At 31.0% G+C, this 18,961-nt stretch overlaps 1 protein-coding gene across 1 annotated transcript in view; it reads right to left on the reverse strand.

Moving 5' to 3' along the window:
* LOC105620802 (intraflagellar transport protein 81 homolog) overlaps nucleotides 1–18,961 on the reverse strand; it is a 126,694-nt gene that overhangs the window by 44,084 nt on the left and 63,649 nt on the right. Inside the window, exons 4-5 of the mRNA XM_012202288.1 lie at nucleotides 6,346–6,462; nucleotides 6,210–6,269 (exon numbers count right to left, since the gene is read on the reverse strand). Of these exons, the coding sequence (XP_012057678.1) occupies nucleotides 6,210–6,269; nucleotides 6,346–6,462 (177 nt within the window). The remainder of the gene's footprint in view (nucleotides 1–6,209; nucleotides 6,270–6,345; nucleotides 6,463–18,961) is intronic.

The following is an 18,961-nucleotide window of genomic DNA, read 5'->3' on the forward strand; positions in this document are numbered from 1 at the left end:
TACTNTCCTCTCGTGGTGTCGTCTCGGATCCATATATATATATTATAATATATATATATATATATATATATATATATATATATATACTCCTTGCAATAATACTAGTCAATTTATTATTGAAAGAGTAATTAATTACTTATTTGGAATACTAAAAATACTGAACAGCGATACTTTTAATACTTATCGTAAAAATAAGTAATTAATTATTGTCTTTCAGTATTAAATTCAATATTAAAGTCAATATTAAAATTTTACAGGTATAGCCCATGCATTACTTCTTAATTCATATTCTGTAAATATAAAAATAAATTTATGAAATAATTAACATTATCATATTTCTTTACATTTTTCTCGTGCACAAATAATGATAATTAATTTCCGCCTATCTCAATCTTCGAAAATTTTCTCGTGAGATCTTGGTAATATTATTTCAGCAGAATTTCTTTATTAGTTTCTGATCTTCAAAGAAGTTCTAATAAATAAACGTTCTCGGCCATAAGTTCCAACCATCAATCTTCAGAATCTAATCGTGATTAATGTTGGCATCTTTATAAAGCGACAGATTTCTTTGTCCATTACTGAAAGCTGGAACAGTGTTCTTAACAGTGAAATGAATAAGTTTACATGAGTTATTAGAATATTAACAGTAGGATAAAGTTTAGTTTACATGAGTTATTAGAATGTTCTTTGTGCATAAACAACATTAGAAAGGATTGATGAATAAATATTAATAATGAAATAAGTACCTTTGTTAAGAATTGATAAAAACACACTTGCACGTTATTTCCATCGAATTTGACAGTATTAACCCTGTACAATTCACAATCAATGCTGTATGTATATAATATTGGCCCACTGCATAGGAGCAAATCTATTTTCTGCATAGTATCGCATTAATAAGACGCAATGTCAACATTGAACAATGGAATTACTGCTCTACGATGAATATGAAATGAATAAGATTTTATAAACGTAATAATTTCTTTGTTCATATTTTGTTTTTAATTATCCAAAATATTTGTACATTCTTTTATATATCAAAAGTATTTGATTTTTCTGATTTTAGCAATTTAACAAAGTTACTATTATTATTGATACTATTATTATTATTATTATTATTATTATTATTATTATTATTTAAAAAACTTATTTCAATAATCATTGCTGTACTGATACTGCACTGTGACAAATTGAATTTGTCTTCATCTTATTTCATGCCAACAACATGGTATGAGACGAATACATAGGGAGCACGTATACATATAGAGACGATTTCGTACATATCTGAAAAAAGATTTTTCGGAACGTGATTTTAATACATATCGTTATTTTCAACTTAAAATGCTCTTTAATCTTCAACATATAAAAATTAAAAAATTTTTTTAAGTAGGGGTGGGGTAACAATAAATAAATAATTTAATTTAAAAAAATTATTTTATTATTGTTATAAACTACTATTGAAGTCATTCAATTTTCACTTTGGAAAATTTTTTCTATCTTTTATAGTTTTATAGTTTTGAAAATAATTCACTTTGAGAGAAAAAGATCGATTTTTTTCAAGAGAGGTTTTCATCCTTTTAAGATGCGAATATAAAAAATCAGCCAATATAAAAAATACGTATCTTTTATTTTTGTCCATAGAAAAATATACTAAAAGTTCATTTAAATCGAAGAGTTGTGTTGCTTTATGAGATAAATATTAACATTTTATAGAAGATATCATTTTAATGTCCCACTGCAAATAATTTTTTATTTTTGATGTTAGAAAAAAATGTTTCAGACAAAAGTTGTATAGCTTTGAAGAGGACATAAGATGGTGTCATTAGTTTGACCTTGAATAGTTGCTTGAATAGTTGCTTGAAGCACGCGAAGGTTACCTTTAATTTCTTAAATCCTACTTTTTATGCACATTTTTGTAAATCATTTCGAGAGTTTTTCAAAATACTATAATAAAAATATCTTTTTATAAAATACCTTTTGAGTTATGATGTTTGAAGATTGCCCAAGGTTTCTGATCGACGGTTAAAACCTTTTAAATGTTATCCAAAATCGTCCTGAATAACAGTTGCTGAGATCAAGATCATTGGATACCTCTTATTTTCATTTTTGCACTAAAAATTCATTTTTATGCTAAAATGAAAATAAAAAGTACAACCTCCAATAACTTTGATCTTGACAAAAGTTATCCAAGACATTATTCTGAATAACATTCAAGAAGTTTTAGCCATCAATCGAACACGTTGGATAATGCTAATGTCGGCACATACTGAGATTTTCAAGTTTCATAACTCGAAAAGTACGTCATGAAAAAATATTTAATTTAATGTTTTGAGAAATTTTTGAGATAAGCTGTGAGAAAATAAAATGAAAAATGAGGCATTCCATTTAAGAAATTAAAAATGACCTTCAATTATTCAAGGTCAAATTAAGCACTGTCTTATGTCCCTCTCGAAACCATACAATTTTTGTCTGAAATATTTTTTCTATCTTTCATATTTTTATATCTTTCATATTTTTCATATTTTTCGAAATATTTGCCTGAATCGATTAAGATAAAACACACGGTATATTATGGCCCGTATTCAGAACGCGCTTTTATCAATAAAAGTGCGCTTTTGTCTTTAAAATTCTATATTATGCGTAACATAAATTATAGCATGTTAACACGCTAACATTGTTGCGCGTTTACCTTGGGCCTATACAATACAGTTCTACGAATGATTTTTTTTCATACAGCAAGATATGTTAACCACAATCGTTGATAGTAAATGAAGTAATGACATTAATATTGATAAAGATTAATTTTAAATTTTTGTGCACTCTCTATTGAACCGAACGAAGAGTAGCTAAACGTATGCGCATGAGGTTACAAAGCATAAAAAAGGCAACTATAGTGGAAAGAAATAAGATGAGCCATTGCACCATAATGGTAAAGGACATGACTTGTCAACCAATCATGGAAGGTTCATTTTATACGCGCAGATTTCAAGCATTTATAGATGATTATTAATAAAAACACAGTATTGGAAGAAAAAATAACAATGCATATATACATTAATAATATACATTAATAAAAACTGTTAAAATATAAAAATATTAGAAACTTTAACAATATTATTAAACAGAAATGAGATTGCACATTTTTTATTTTTTGACACGAATGTAGGCTACTGCGCATTCATAGGAATAGTTCACCTTGTTTCTTTCCTTGTTTCTCTCGTAAAAGTGACCGCAGGGCATGCTCATATCGCTGTGTTGCGTGTCTAAAACTCTAGATATACCAAAGTAGCGTAAAGATCTTCCATTTGGACTTACTAACGATATAACCATATATCAATAATACTAAGCATTTATTGGATTACTGACAATTAAGTCGCAAATGACATCAAAACAGCCAAGATTGTCAGCATTTTAGTTCAGATCAAAGAATTTTGATATACAGGAACATTATTTTGATATGCAGGAAAACTTCTGTAACTTCTATTATATAGAACTGTAAGAAGTTAGAGAAGTTCTCTCCATTTTTACATTAGAGGATATTAAAAAGAAATAGCCTGTATTACATATAGTGAGAATGTTTGCACAGATATCAACGCAACTTACTTTAACACTGAAAATTTTTATACACAACGTTATATATGTTTGGAAATGGAAATGAAGAAGTTAGAGAGCACTGAAGGGAAGTTCTTAGAGACTGTAGAGCTTTAGCTGTGACAGATTTCCTAACCTCAATAGTCATCAACTTTAACACTTAATATCTCGGTTTGCGGGGCAACGTTTATTTCTGCCGAAGAATCTAAGATTCTTTCATTTCATTCAAAAACGCGTCGAATAAGCCTAATTTCATTAATTTTTGAAGTGATTGGGCTAAATCTTAACAAATGAGAAATTATTGAAAAATATTGGAAATTATTCATTGAAGTATCGAATCAAGTTTTGAATTTTTTAAATTCTTTTCTATCCGTAATTCGCTTAAATCAGTAATTATTATATATTGGTTATTTACTTTCTGTATCTCATCCAATGTGCATAGAAATAAAACGTGCGACCAATCCGATTGAATCCGTATTTACGTATTGGTAATTTGCTTTTGGTATTTTGCCCAATATTCAACGCAATAAATGTGCGTGAGGCTAATTCATTTGAATTTAATAGTATTGAAGAATTGTCTAATATAGGAGATCAACGGTTAGTCACCGATCTCGGCAAGTGATATCGTTGACAAACATGATATGATATACATAAGTCGTTGCTTTCTAAACAAAAATTCCAGTGTGATATACAGAGTATGTAACATTGCGAATCCACAACAACAAGGTAATTTCCAGACAAACTCTAGCCACGACAGTGCAAGTTATATCTGGGAGTCTCGGTTGCCGTGAATCTATAATGTCGTATAGTAAGTCTGTATATAATACTAGAACTCATTCGAAAAGAAACGATTCTGTGATCATCTTGGTACATGCTTTCCTACGATAAATCACTTTCTAGGATTGCAGACTAGCATTTCATTTTTGAATCTATATGAATCCATTAAAGTTAAATTTATATTATTATATTTATTTAGAGACGTAGAAACGAATTCAGTGTATTCAGTCTCTACAAAATTTAATATCTTTTTCACGGATAACGCGAATTCGAAGACTTGATTCATAATTTATCCAATCCGTACTCGTTTGCTGGGATATAATAACCAGAAATTATCTATTCTTGTTATTGATCGAATATTAAACAAGGATAAACGCATCATGCGCACCATGCGTGAAACGAAACGCAGCCCCAATAAACACGTACATTATATGTAACGTACTTGTTAGTTATAATTTTCCACTCAATATAACTGAACATAACATACGTGTTATATAATTAAGAGAAATTACAACTAACACGTATGTTATATGTAACTTCGTGTTCACTAGATAGAATTTCTACTGAATGAATATTGTTTTCTATAAAATATATATATAAACTTCTCCATTAGTGTCTTTTTCACAATTATTATCATTTGATCCTGTAGAAAGCTGGCAACGACAAAATTGAACAGAATCATTACTAATTCAGTAGAAATTCAGATTTCTAATATTGACTATTCGCCTAGAAATACGATTTGACTTTTCACATGAGTGTGTCTGGATTGTACTCTGAAAACTTTTGCGTGTTTTAAAATCATCGAAAAAAAAGTACAACAAAAAATTACAATGTACAAAAGTTACAGTGTAACAACCTCAATGTCTATGACTATATGTACTCTATGTACATATGCTTCACTGAGATTCTATAATGCCTATTTTACAATAGGGTCGGAAGTCATAACCCATAAGAAATTAATCAATCATAGTTGATTATTTTTTTCATATTCAACTGTGATTGATCAATTTCTTACGGCTTATGACTTGCGACTATCATAGAACAGGAATAGGATCTCTCAGTTGTCGCAGCTAAACTAAATTTGATCGCTTAGCATAAGACTACGCATATTCAAAGTCATCACCGCGGCACGTTCAGATATTATATTTGAATATATGATACTATATTTGACACTTTGCCCTCTCCTTCCACTTTACTGTTCCGTCCCTAATAAAGTTGAAATAATAAACTTGACATGTGCAAAATTGTAGGGTAGATTAATGACAAAATGAGACAGGAAAAAATGTTGAAAATAACTTTTAACGTATAACTTAGTGACAGATAAGAATTTTTTGCCTAATTGCACACATCAAATATTAGACTTCTTTAAGGAACATGATTATGATAGTTCAAAAAATTATGATTGTAACGATCAAAAAATAAGATCCATTCTGGAAAGATATTTATGTGCTTAAACTTGCATACAAATTTAATCACAAAAAATAAATCTCTTGTTTTCCTTTAGTGAAGATATAGCTCTTGATTTATTATTGTCTGTTTCATATCATAGTATTGTACCCTTTCATTAAAATATACATGTAGCTTTGATATTTTATTCAAATTGTATTGTACAAACATTTGCGATTTTGGACTCAGTGGTGGGTGATATACACCAAATTTTCGGCATTGTACTAAAGAATGACCTTGACTAGCTTTGAGACGGTTGTGTAAGTTTTTTACATTAAACGAACTGTTTTATTATTTTAATTACGTCTGCACGTTTCCTTTGTATCGGAAATAGTTCTGTATGTCTTAGAGCTTATATTGATCCGATTCACTTATATTCGCCGTTTGTTACATACTTCTTTTTCTTTTGCCATTGCTTGTAGATCCGTTGCAAGCTCAACAGCATTTTCAACAATCTGCATAAATAAAAAGAAATTTTATTATTCATGTATAGCAACAAGATTTTTTAAGAGAAAAACAAGAATCACATACTTTTTTACCTATCTCTCTTTCTTTATGAACTGTCTTAAATCTGTCAATGAGAGACAAATACTGTTCATATAAAAGAGACGTTTCCGAATCCCCTAAATACTCGGACGGAATTTCAACCTAATAAAAATAATATTTTTCTTCAATTTATGTTAATTTATTAACCTATTTTTCTAGTAATTATTATGTAATAACATGGACATAGCACATAAATAAAAAACATCCATAAGATATCCTTTAAAAATTTTGATATATCAATCAAATTTTCGTTTTATGTAATCTTTCAATGAATGTATATCCGTTTGTGAAATTAATAAACGTGATTTAATCTCTATACACAGAGTGAATATCTGATGGAATAAATGAACAATGATGAATAATTGGACTTCGTATAAACGTGAAATAAATGTTTTAAAAGAGCGGTCCGGAATTGTAATTTACATTGGATATTAGTTATATAGGATGATCTGAAACAATCCAGGTGTCCCTGAAGAGACATATTCCTGACCCAATTTTAACAAGGAGAGGCTCAGACATTGAGAATTTAGAAAAATTTGAAACTTATGATACATGAAATAAGATGCCCTTCTCAACCATAGTCGAGAATTCGATTTTGAAAAATTCCGAGCTGGATATATACACTGAACGTTGAGCAAGTTTCAACTAGTGATCCTTTAATCGGAAACTGGCCATAAGGATTTTGTCAAAGTTCTTCAAGCGAGAGAGGAGTATAAGCAATGTCGGTTCTCCATCAATAGCGATATATATATACAACCGATCACAAAAAGGTTGCAACTCCTTTTTTCGATGAGCTTCGGAATGCAGCTTGCTCACTGAGCGATTGATTCTTATTCATGGATTCACAAATAAGAATCAATCGCTCAGTGAGTAAACTGCATTCCGAACCTGTCGAAAAAAAAGTGTTGCAATCTTTCTGAGACCGGCTGTATGCATGATGTATACACACCGCTATTGGTGGAAGAATGAAATAACCTATACTCCTTTCTCGCTTGAAGAAATTTAACGAAATCCTTGACCAGTCTCTGATTAAAGAGTCTCTAGTTTCAACATGTCCCGTATAGCGCTCTTATTTAGTAACTGCTAGAGTTGCGTCAATGTATGTGCTTAATGCTGATTGGCTTCGCCAAGATACGGTATCTTCTTTAAGTGTCCTTACTGTTAATTAGAAAGAAGTTATCGTTAAAGAAAGAAGTGATTAAGACGAGGAATTGCGACACATAGATATTCCAGATATAGGACACAAAATGATGACTTCCAGCTAATTGGCATTTCTCTCTTTATATCCACTCTAATAACTACTGGTTCAAGTCTCTGTCGGCACTTCCTTTTTCCCTTTTTATTTTTATTTTAATAATTTGTTATTTCTATATAAAATAAATCACATTTATAGTAATCAATGGATATTCGATATAAATATTTTCTAAAAAACACACATTTCATTTACAATATAACAAAAATATATGATAAATAAAAGCATACAACAAGAACAGGCAAACATTGAACAAGTTTTTTTTGCGTTAGAATTTTTTTGTGTATTCTCGTTATGTTGATTTCATTTTTTGTTTAATTTTGTAATTTAATTTGAAATTTTTATATATTTTTAAATGTATGTAATCAGGAACCCAAACTTTAAATATTTAATTCATGGGAACACAAGGAAAATTTGGAACAAATTTCGCAGATATTCAATGTGATTATTTGGACCCAGGTATTCACTGAATACCTGTGAAATTTGTCACTATTCCAAATTTCCTTGTGTTCCCTGAATTGAATATTTTCGAGAATTTTGGGTTCCTGATTACATTTAAAAATATATAAAAATTTCAAGTTAAATTACAAAATTAAGCAAAAAATGAAATCAACATAACGAGAGCACACAAAAAATAAAACCTAACGCAAAAAAACATGTTAATGTTGCCCACTCTCATTTTATTGGATTTTATTTATAATGTTTTCATTACGTTATAAGTAAATTGTGCATTTTTCATAAAAGATTGAATATCCGTTGATTAAATTTGATTGATTTTACATAGAAAATATTAGGTGTAGTAAAAAGAAATCCATTATTTTTTTATTCAATTTCATGCAAAAATAATGGATTTCTTTTTACTACAACTAAAACAAAAAATTAAAATAAAAAAAAGAAGGGAAAAAGAAAGTGCTGGTAAAGACTCGAACCAGCGATCCAGCGATTGCTAGACAAGAGCATTGCGCCTTGAGATTCGTTAAATTTACTCAACATTTAGTATATATCCTGCTCGGAATTTTTTAAAGTCGATTTTCTCAACAATGACTGAGAAGCGCATTTTACTGCTTGATCAAAGTAATGTCTGAGTGATACACTTCATGTGCCATAAGTTTCAAATTTTTCAAAATTTTTCGAAAACGTTTTAACGTTTCAAAAATTCTGAGCCTTTCGCTGAACTTGTAAGACAATTTTTATTTCATGATAATTTTGTCTGAAGTTTAGTTTTTAAAATACAAGAAGAAATATTTAGTGTATCACGGATCACATAGAAGAGACGGGCAGGAGCGACGTTCATGATTAGATGCGGGCGCTTTACACGCTAGGAGCACACTGATCAGACGCATTGATATGTTTATAAAAACACGTTTTTTCTTATCTTTTCCATCACATTCTATCACATTCTTTTTGTCTTTCACATGCTTTAAGTATATTAATTTCGTTAAATTATAAATTAAAATAATGATGAATTAAAATGGATTAAACTTTTTGAGAATCGAATTGTTTTTAAATTACATGGACAAAATTGTTAGAGAAATGTCCTAAAAGAGCGAAATCAGACAATAATGTGCGATAAGCATTATAAAGTACATTGAATTCTATGAGCATTTCTTACAATTCGATGTACTGAAGTATTTAGATTTAATTGTATATCAAGAGGCGTTATAATACTACTAAAAGCACGCAATTATTATCTAATTTCTCACTTTTACAAAAAAATTTTTTAACAATTTTATCTACGCTATCGCGCTCGTAGTATTTATTATATACTTATGAGAAATTTTATGAGAAATGCGATCGCGTTCTTCTTAGCATTGAAAGAGTTATGAATGTTTAAAACAAAAACGTAAGCCAAATATACTTTAAAAGTTTATTATTATTATCTTAATTATAAAATTGTTATTATCTTCTCAATCAGCAGACAATATTTTTGAAAATGTTTTTAAAAACATTTTCAAAAACGTTAAAAATAATAAAGGGGATAAATCCCCTTTTTTTTTATTAACAAAAACATTTATTGTAACATTTAAAGAAACATTTTCTTAACGTTTGAAAAATATTTATTTAATATTTGAAGAAACATTTTTTAACATTAAAAACACGTATTTAAATTATTTGAACAAAATTAGAAAAAAATAACATGTAGAATTTTTTTTATTTAATTTTTTTTATTGATAGTGTCTAAACATTAGACAACTAATTTTATTAATTAATTATAATCTTTAATTATATTTTAATCTTTTTCACTTACCAGTCGGGTTTTGAACTTGGGATTTCAGAGTTATGAATTTCGTACCTTATCCGTTACGCTTATAACTATCCGACACAGTTCTTCTTGTTCATATATAATATATTTAACGCAATTACATTATATTAACTTCTCTTCCGTGATTATTTTATTATTCTGATACCCGTTTTTTATTAATTTGAACTTTAGAAAATAATATTTTTTACATATTTATAATAAATCAGATAAATGTTAAGTAAATGATTTTTAAATTTGTTTAAATGTATTTTAAATAAATAAATAACAAAAAACAAATATTAAAAAACAAACATTGTTAAACGTTATATAAACGTTTAAAAAAAATTTAATAAACATTAAATAAATATTTCTTTAAATCATTATTTCAAACAAATAATTAATGTGAAATGGACATTTACTAAACATTAAATAAATGTTTCTTATTCTTATTCTCACCACATTTTAAATTAAAAAATGATGTAAAATAAATATTTTATAAACGTTGAACAAACATTTAAAAAATATTTCTTTAAACCTTTATTTCAAATTGTAGGAAAATCAACTCACTTAATATGTAATTACGATTATCGACATCTTATTATTCGGTGATACCCACCTGAGGGCACATGTGAAGTAGAGAATCAGAAAAATAAACTGTGAAAAATAAAGTCTGTCTTATATTGGATCCCACACGTCGTATTATATCCAACAGATTATGGAAGCGCTAGAAAGGTCCATGAGTTCACGTGTAAAGAAATTTACAAATGAGTGGATTCATCATGTATCCAGTCAGCAGCCACTACGTGGAAAAATTAGTGAAAGGAAATTACGAATCCTAGCGAATGTAGATGAAGAGCTTAATTTTTAATGATATGTACATCGATGGTAGCATAGAAAGATCCGAGAATGCAAGTGCAATGATACAATGGAAAATAAAGGACGAAAAAGCCTTCGCACTTATCATACTAAGTGTCTCGAAAAATGAGTTAAGTCACATCCGGTGTATGATGTCATCGAAGGAAGCATGGGAAGAATTAATTCAAGTCCAGCTCTCAAGGTCTCATAAAGAAAGCTATTCTTCTGTATCGGCAATTATACAACTCAAAGAAAAGCGAAGGACAAACGATGATGCAATACATCAACTTCCAGAACAAGGTAAATCTTCTAGAAGACATAGGTATCGAAATTCCGGAAAAATTAAAAACAATAATGCTGCTTGATGGACTGCCAAATGCGTTCGAAAATTTTATCACAATTGAGTCAAGAGACCTCTAGAATTGACTTTATCAAGGGAAAATTACTGGAAGAAGAAATGAGAAGAGAAAACGAAGATGACCAACATAGTCAACGGTGCGAGAGCGTTAATATCATGAAGTATGCGTCAAAATCCTGACTGCAGATATAAAGAAAGAAGACCATTTATTAAAAATCACAACGGTGAACACGAAGGTTCCCCAGAGATTCAATGAAAAATGTTTTTATTATGACAAATTTGGGCATCGAGTGATGGAACTGCCGGAAGAAGAAAGATGGCAGGAAAGATAAGATAACGGAAAAGCGAACCAGAAAGAAAAAGACAGTATTGCTATCTGCAATAATCACCGAGGAAGAAGTTGCGACCACGGTAGCGTTTCCCGCAATAACCTTACCAAATAGCATCAACGAGTGATATCTTGATAGTGGTGCCATTGCTCATATGTGTAGCACACGCGAATGTTTTGACAGTCTAAGAGAAAACTGCGTACGTAACGCGGGAAAAGAAATAGTAAAAGCGATAGACATGGGAACAATAACGTTAAATATTGAAATCGACGAAAAATTAAAATTGCTTAAGTTACTCGATGTTCTGTATACCCGTTTCAAGGGGAAATTTACTATCGATTTCATCCATAAATTTAAAATCGAATTCGATACTGACAGCATTAATATTCTTGACAAAAAGGATCAGTCGTAAAAGCATCAAAGAGAGATAGAATGTACGTTGTGAAAGATCATTTACATTAAGCAAAGATCAAATTCTCGGAAGGCAGAAACAATATGGACATTTAAATTATAAGGATTTGAAATTGTTGCGCGATCGAGACGCAGTTACAAGCTTAGATATATCGGAAAAATTTAGATCAATATAATGTAAGCAATGCGACAAAGCGAAAATACATTGTTTACCATTTCCACAATCAGATTCGCGCGCGGAAAATATATTAAAGCTAATCCATTCCATTATCTGTGCACCCTGCAGGTTCCTTCTCTTGGCGGCGCGAGATATTTTGCAACATTTATAGATAAAAGAGACATCATTTTCTTGAGATCTAAAAGCTAAGAAATACTTTATGCAAAAAGTCAATTAAGAGTAGAAAAAGAAACGGGTAGGAAAATAATTAAGTTACGGACAGATAATACAAAAGAATACTTCACATAATTTTTCACAATATTTAGAGAAAGAAGGAATAAGCAGACAGTTATCCGTAGAATATATCCAATAACAGAATAGAATTGCAGAGCGCATGAATTAGTAGAGATGACAATGAAGCAAATGCCAAAATTACTTTGAGCAGAGGCAGTGAATACTGTAGCATTCTTAAGAAATCGGTATCCTATAAAAATTTTAAGCGACATGATATCAGAAGAATTATGATCAGGTAAGAAACCAGATGTAAAGTTTTTACGAATATTTCAAACGTGGTAGCATTGTATAAAAGCGACATATCTTGAAATTAGATGCAAAGAGCATTGAAATAATTGTAGTCGAGTATTCTGAATCAAAAGCGTATAGACTTTGGAAAAGAGGCACAAAAATAGTTTTCAAAAGTAGAGATGTTAGAATAAGCGAAGAAAACATTATTGATGAGAAAGAATTTGTTGACTTCCCAGTTATAGCAAATGAAGACATGGATAATGAAAGTAGTTCAGAAAGTTCTTCGGACGTATTAAAAGAAATGTTCTTTGCAATTAATTTAGATATAGAAATAGATTTAGAAGATTATTTGCCAATTAATTTATTACCAGAACCACTAAAAGTAGGTGCTAACGGTCGTGGAAGACCAAAAATAATCCGCACAGGAAAAAACCGAGACGCTCTAAAAAGCAAAACCATGAAGCTAAAGTTGTCATGAGTTTATCCACTGAAAATTCAACTTCATTAGAAGAAGCGGTAAATAATGAGGAAAGAGAAAAATGATTAGAAGCAATGAAAAGTGAGATAAACTCGTTGAGCGAATGCAAAACTTTTTTGGTAGATGAAACTCCTGACATTCACGAAATATCTTGTAAGTGGGTATTCAATGTAAAGCGACATTAAAATAAGGAAAATAGATAGATATAAGGCAAGATTAGTGGCATGTGTGTTTCGAGCAACGTAACGGAATTGATTATAATGAAATTTACTTACCCGTCGCTAGAATAGAAACGATTCGGTTAATTGCATTAAGTATAGAAAAACTACACACACATTAAGTATAGAAAAACACACTACACATTAACCAGATAGTAACTGTGTACGTTCAAGGCAATTTCTCTAATGAAATTTGTATGACACAACCGTCAATGTTTCAGATAGAATTAGAGAGTCTATAAGCTCTTACGACCAATTTATGGATTAAAACAATCAGGACGTAAACTGCGCTAATAAATTAAATGAAATTTACTTACAGAGTTCAGAATTAAAGTCTTGCATTTTTCATGAGGAAATAAACAATATAAAACTAATTATTATTTACGTTTACGTGGATGACGTGGAAATTTCGATATGAAAGATGAACCTCGCTCCGGTCGACCAATCATTGAAAAGTCCGATGAAATCATGATAAAAATCGAGCGTGATAAGCATGTGAGCACTGTGGAGATTGCCAGGGAACTAGGCATCGATCACAAAACAGTTTTAAATCATTTATACAAAGTTAGATACAAAAAGAAGCTCGATGTTTGGGTTCCTCACGAGTTGAATGTTAGGAACATGATGGACCGAATTAACATTTGTGATACGCTACTGAAACGGAATGAAATTGAGCCATTTCTGAAGAGAATGATAGTGATAGAGAACTAGTGATGAAAAATGGATCATCTACGACAATCCAACTAGAAAAAGATCGTGGATAAAGAAAGGAGAGAAGGCGCAAGCAATCGCAAAACCTGGATTGATGAGGAAGAAGGTGATGTTGTGTGGGACTGAAAGGGAATCGTTCACTATGAGCTGTTATCGTCCAATCAAACAATTAATTCCGAACTCTACTGTGAACAACTGCAGATTACAACAAGCAATTGAGAGGAAGCGGCCAGAATTAATCAATAGGAGAGGTATCGTCTTCTATCACGACAACGCTCGACCACACACATCTTTGATGACTCGGCAAAAATTGCGAGAGCTTGACTGGGAAGTTTTAATGCATCCACCGTATAGTCCTGACATAGCACCCTCAGATTATCATTTGTTTAGGTTTCTGCAGAACTCTCTTAATGGTGTAAAGCTAGTTTCAAAAGAGGTCTGTGAAAATCACTTGAAGCAGTTTTTCGATCAGAAACCACAGAAGTTCTGTCGCGATGGAATTATGGCTCTGCCCCAAAAATGGCAAAATATTATAGAAAATAATGGAGTATATTTGATTTAAATAAATTGATTTTAATACTCTAAGAAAAACACTTTAATTTTACTAAAAAATCACCACGAACTTTTTCCCATACCCAATATTACCCTCCTCCCCTTCTTTTTTCTGTATATGTTTTTCTTTCTTTGCTTCATTGAGCGTGGAGATAAGGAGAGTGTTGGAAAATCCACTTAATATGTAATTATCGATTAATGTGCGATTATCGACACCTAATTATCTGTGATATCCACCTGGGGGCGTATGTGAAATAGAGAGTCAGAGCTGTGAAAAATAAAGTCTGTCTTATATTGGATCTCATACGTGTCGTATTAATGTATACTCAAACACAAATAAATAATTAATGTAAAATTAATATTTCATAAACGATAAACAAACATTTAAAAAATTTTCTTTAAACCTTTATTTCAAATGAATAATTAATGTAAAATAAACATTTAATAAACGTTAAATAAACGTTTAAAAATGTTTTTTTAAATCATTATTTTAAATAAAAAATAAATTCAAGATAAAGATTAAATAAACGTTAAATAAACATTTAAACAATATTTTTTTAATCATTTCTTTCAAGTGAAAAGTTATAAAATAATGTTTATTAAACATTAAATAAACGTTAAATTAAGGAATTTTGAAAACGAATCATGAAAAATATAAAATTAATGAGAAATAAATATTTAAAAACCATTTAAAAAACATTGTCTGCGGGTTGTAGATGTTCAATGATCCATTTTGCTCTAGCTTCTTGAAACAGTTGGAGAAATAAGTTTGGATAAATAGTGCTCGACACAACTATTTACTGTAATTCATTTTTATCACTCAAATATTAAATGTCTTTTAAATACATATAGATATCAAGTCTTCCGTTTCTATTTCTTCTTCTATAAACTGTGTCATGTTTCAATATATTAACATTTCGATTTTATTCACTTGATAAAACGAGGAATTTATATTAATTAATTTATCAGTTATCATCAGATATAATCACTGACAATACCAAACGATTGATTATTCAGCGACTGAAAATCACACGAAGAAAGTGTTATATCCGAAAAACTCTACTCTCTTCCTTTTGAAAATGAAAAAAAAAGAATATTCTCATTTCATTGCAAATGTTGTGATTCTTTAACATTTGTCTAACAAGGTGTTCGGATGACTCCACGATTCTTTTCTTTCACGAAAATATTACCATCGAGACGGAAATTAAATATTTGCAGGAATTAATTGTAAAGGAATTTCAATCTTGTTATAATAGGAAATTATAATGTTAAATGTTAGATTATAAATAGAAAGATTAATAATAGAAGTCAAAGGATGATATCTAATAGATATCGAATATCTAAAACCGCAAGTGAGACGATGGAGTATTTTCAACGATGGAGTATTTTCAAGCTAACAATAGAATCGGAACACTTAGGACCAATTGATTAATATTAAAAAAAAAATTTTTTTCTTTTCGGCTGGTCAAATTCCTTCCATTATCATTTTATAAAAAAAAAGGAGAAGAATCATAAAACATTATTTTTCGTTCCTGTTCGTTTTCGTTTTATCTCATTCCTTTTCCCTTTTCATTTCTGTGATATATAGATTATTTTAAATTTTTAAAAGAAAAATTTAGAGAAAGTTTGTTTTTTTATTTTTTTTCATTTGCGCACGCAGAATAATTTTATTACGTAGCGTCGGAGAGGGAGACGATGTCGACGATACTATCGAAAATCCGTTTCATTCGAGTCTCATTGTCCGCAGTTTCAGCTTCACGAGCAAACAAGTACTGTACTTCTTGTGTTTTTGATTGCATCTTGATTCACTTGAAATTTATTACTGCGATGTAAGAACAATAGCCAAAAGATATTAATTCGACATGGAAATGTATTCCATCCCTGACTTTTTCAAGATACGTAATGACGATGACAAGAGAAGAAATGCTCGATTTCGTGTGTTGTTAACAACAACGTATAGTCTTAACAATTTCCTTACGAAGACGATTCACGTAAGATTGCAAAGAACGAATAAAGGAATTTTCAAACCTCTTGTAAAATTGAGCGGACACAACGCGGACTTATTTCGAATTTACGCGAATTTATTTCGACACCGATTGCTGGCAATAGCTTCAAGATCGCATGAGACTCATGAACGAGTATTTAAACAGCAATAACAGAATGAAACCTAACTTTGTTGTTATGAAAAATATCAGCTTATCATATCTTATGGGGCAAAATCATATTGCTAGCGTATAAAGAAGAAGAGGAAAATTCCGAAATCTTCGAAAAGAAGAGGACGCGCACGATTCAACTCCACCGGCGAAGAAATGAAAAATCTACGCAGTGGCAATTATAATGCAGAAAACTACCTTTTTTGGACTGCAAAGAATTGTAAAGTGCGTCGATGCGCGTTTAAAACAATCTTTATCTGATAATGTTAACAAGTGTGCGTTATATTTAATTCAAGAAATCGAACTGAAAGTACAAGTACAACCTACAAGTTTTATTAATAAAAAATTATAAAATTAACGTTGCGAAATAATTACGAAGATATGCAGGATGCGTCTGAATAAATCGAACAATTTCTTTAAATAAAATATTTTTAATCAAAAATTAAATATTGCAAAAAATCCTTTTACATGGCACTTGAGGGATTTCTGTAGAGCAATTATTCGATATATGCTCCATTAGCTCGAATGACGGCTATTCTCAGTCTGAAGCGTTCGCACGCTGTAATGTAACGCTGTCCATGCCGACGAATGCTGCCTCAATAGCGTCCTTAATGACGTCACATTAGGATACCGAGACTTGTTTGTGATCCTTTCAACTACGCTCCATACGTAGTAGTCTAATAAATCTAGGTTGTTGGGAGGCCAGAATGGGAACCGCAATTCGGTTTGTTCTGACAGCCTCAGAGCATCTCATATCTTTAATGTGTACGATTTGTATCGAAAGTCCTCGGCAATTCAACCCATTGTTGGCTCGCTCACCAACAATCGATTAATAATTTTCGCAACGATTGCCCTGGATTATCCGAAATCAGCACTTAAGTCCTTTTAACGACTGTGGGGATCCTCATGATGCGTTCTTTCGAGTGATTCTTCCTCGCTGGCATACTGGAATTTTCGTTGAATTGTTCTAAAGTCGTATGTTTTGCCACAACGTCATATACGGTTGATCTCGGATATCCAAAAAACCGAATTATTTCCGTTGCTGAGTGATCAGCGCGAAAGCCTTCGATGATCGCGGCATTTGGTTTCAATATCGCAGCATTTTGAGAATATAACTGTTTATTAGAAACATTAGGCTTTCTCGGATGCCAACAACAACCCCTGGCGGAGGCACTATCATATAGCGGAAAATTTTAATTGAAACATCTGGATTTTGATAGCGCACCCGTATTTCAATACTTTTGGTCGCGGCGAGAATCCGATGTACGATGGCTGCAAGTTACTTTCCTCCTAAGTCGCGAATCCTCGTGTCGTTTAAATATAATGTATTACATTCGAGGGTTCGCGACATTATAATCCTATATTAAATTTAAAAACTGCCGCCGGTTCTCGCGGAGAATATTGCATAGCATGCAATGTGAGCTTTCGTAATGACAGAGGTCACCAATGCATAAAAAATTCCTACGCTGATACGCTACTCTGTCTTGCAAACGCCCCGACATTGAGTTGATTAAGTTGATTCGCGTCTTCTTCGGGCGTCCGTGTTGAACATCATCGTGCGCAGAAATCATATGATCAATCCCAAACGTTTGCGAATCTATTAAAATTTGCAACGATTGCGAGCGATTAGTTAATTCAAAATCATGACCCAATTGCGACGTTTATTGCAAAATTTGTCGTTCGTTATAGTTTTCGAATCATTTGTGTTACATACGACCTCTTTATCTCAGTTGAAAACCTTGGAAAAGGTACGAGTATTATAGCATCGCGAAAAGAAAATTCACAAACAAATATGAATAATGTCGAAGACACGGACAAATGTGTTAAAAGAGATCACATTGCATTCATGTTTTGAAATGCGACAAACGAAATACTCGAAGAAACGGAGAACGTAAAAATTCCAACTCTCTGTGTCGCGCAACAAATTTGCGAAGCGTGTGCGGGAATAGAGATCATATCAGTGCGATGTCGTTGGTGTGGAGTGCGTGAATTCATATTTCATAAAAATCTTGTAAAAGAATTTGTCGATTTTACAAACATCTAAATAAAAAATATTTTTTTAAAGTCATCTGTATCGTGCATAAAGCATTTGACGCACAATTTATTTTAAAGTATCTCGTTGAAAAGTCAGGAATAACAGAAGTACCTCGGATGATTTTGAACAGGACGAAAATTATCATGATAACGATTGGTCGTACGAAATTTATTGAAAGTTCAAATTATATGCCTATGCGTTTATTCGATTTACTTAAGGCTTTTGGGCAGAACTTTGGGTGAAAATTTTTTTCCTCATTTGTTTAATACGTTACAAAAATTAAAATTATATTGTACCAATACCTGATGCTCGATATTATTCTCTC

Source organism: Atta cephalotes (genome assembly GCF_000143395.1).
Source record: "Atta cephalotes unplaced genomic scaffold scaffold00029, whole genome shotgun sequence".
NCBI classification, from domain to species: Eukaryota; Metazoa; Arthropoda; class Insecta; order Hymenoptera; family Formicidae; genus Atta; species Atta cephalotes.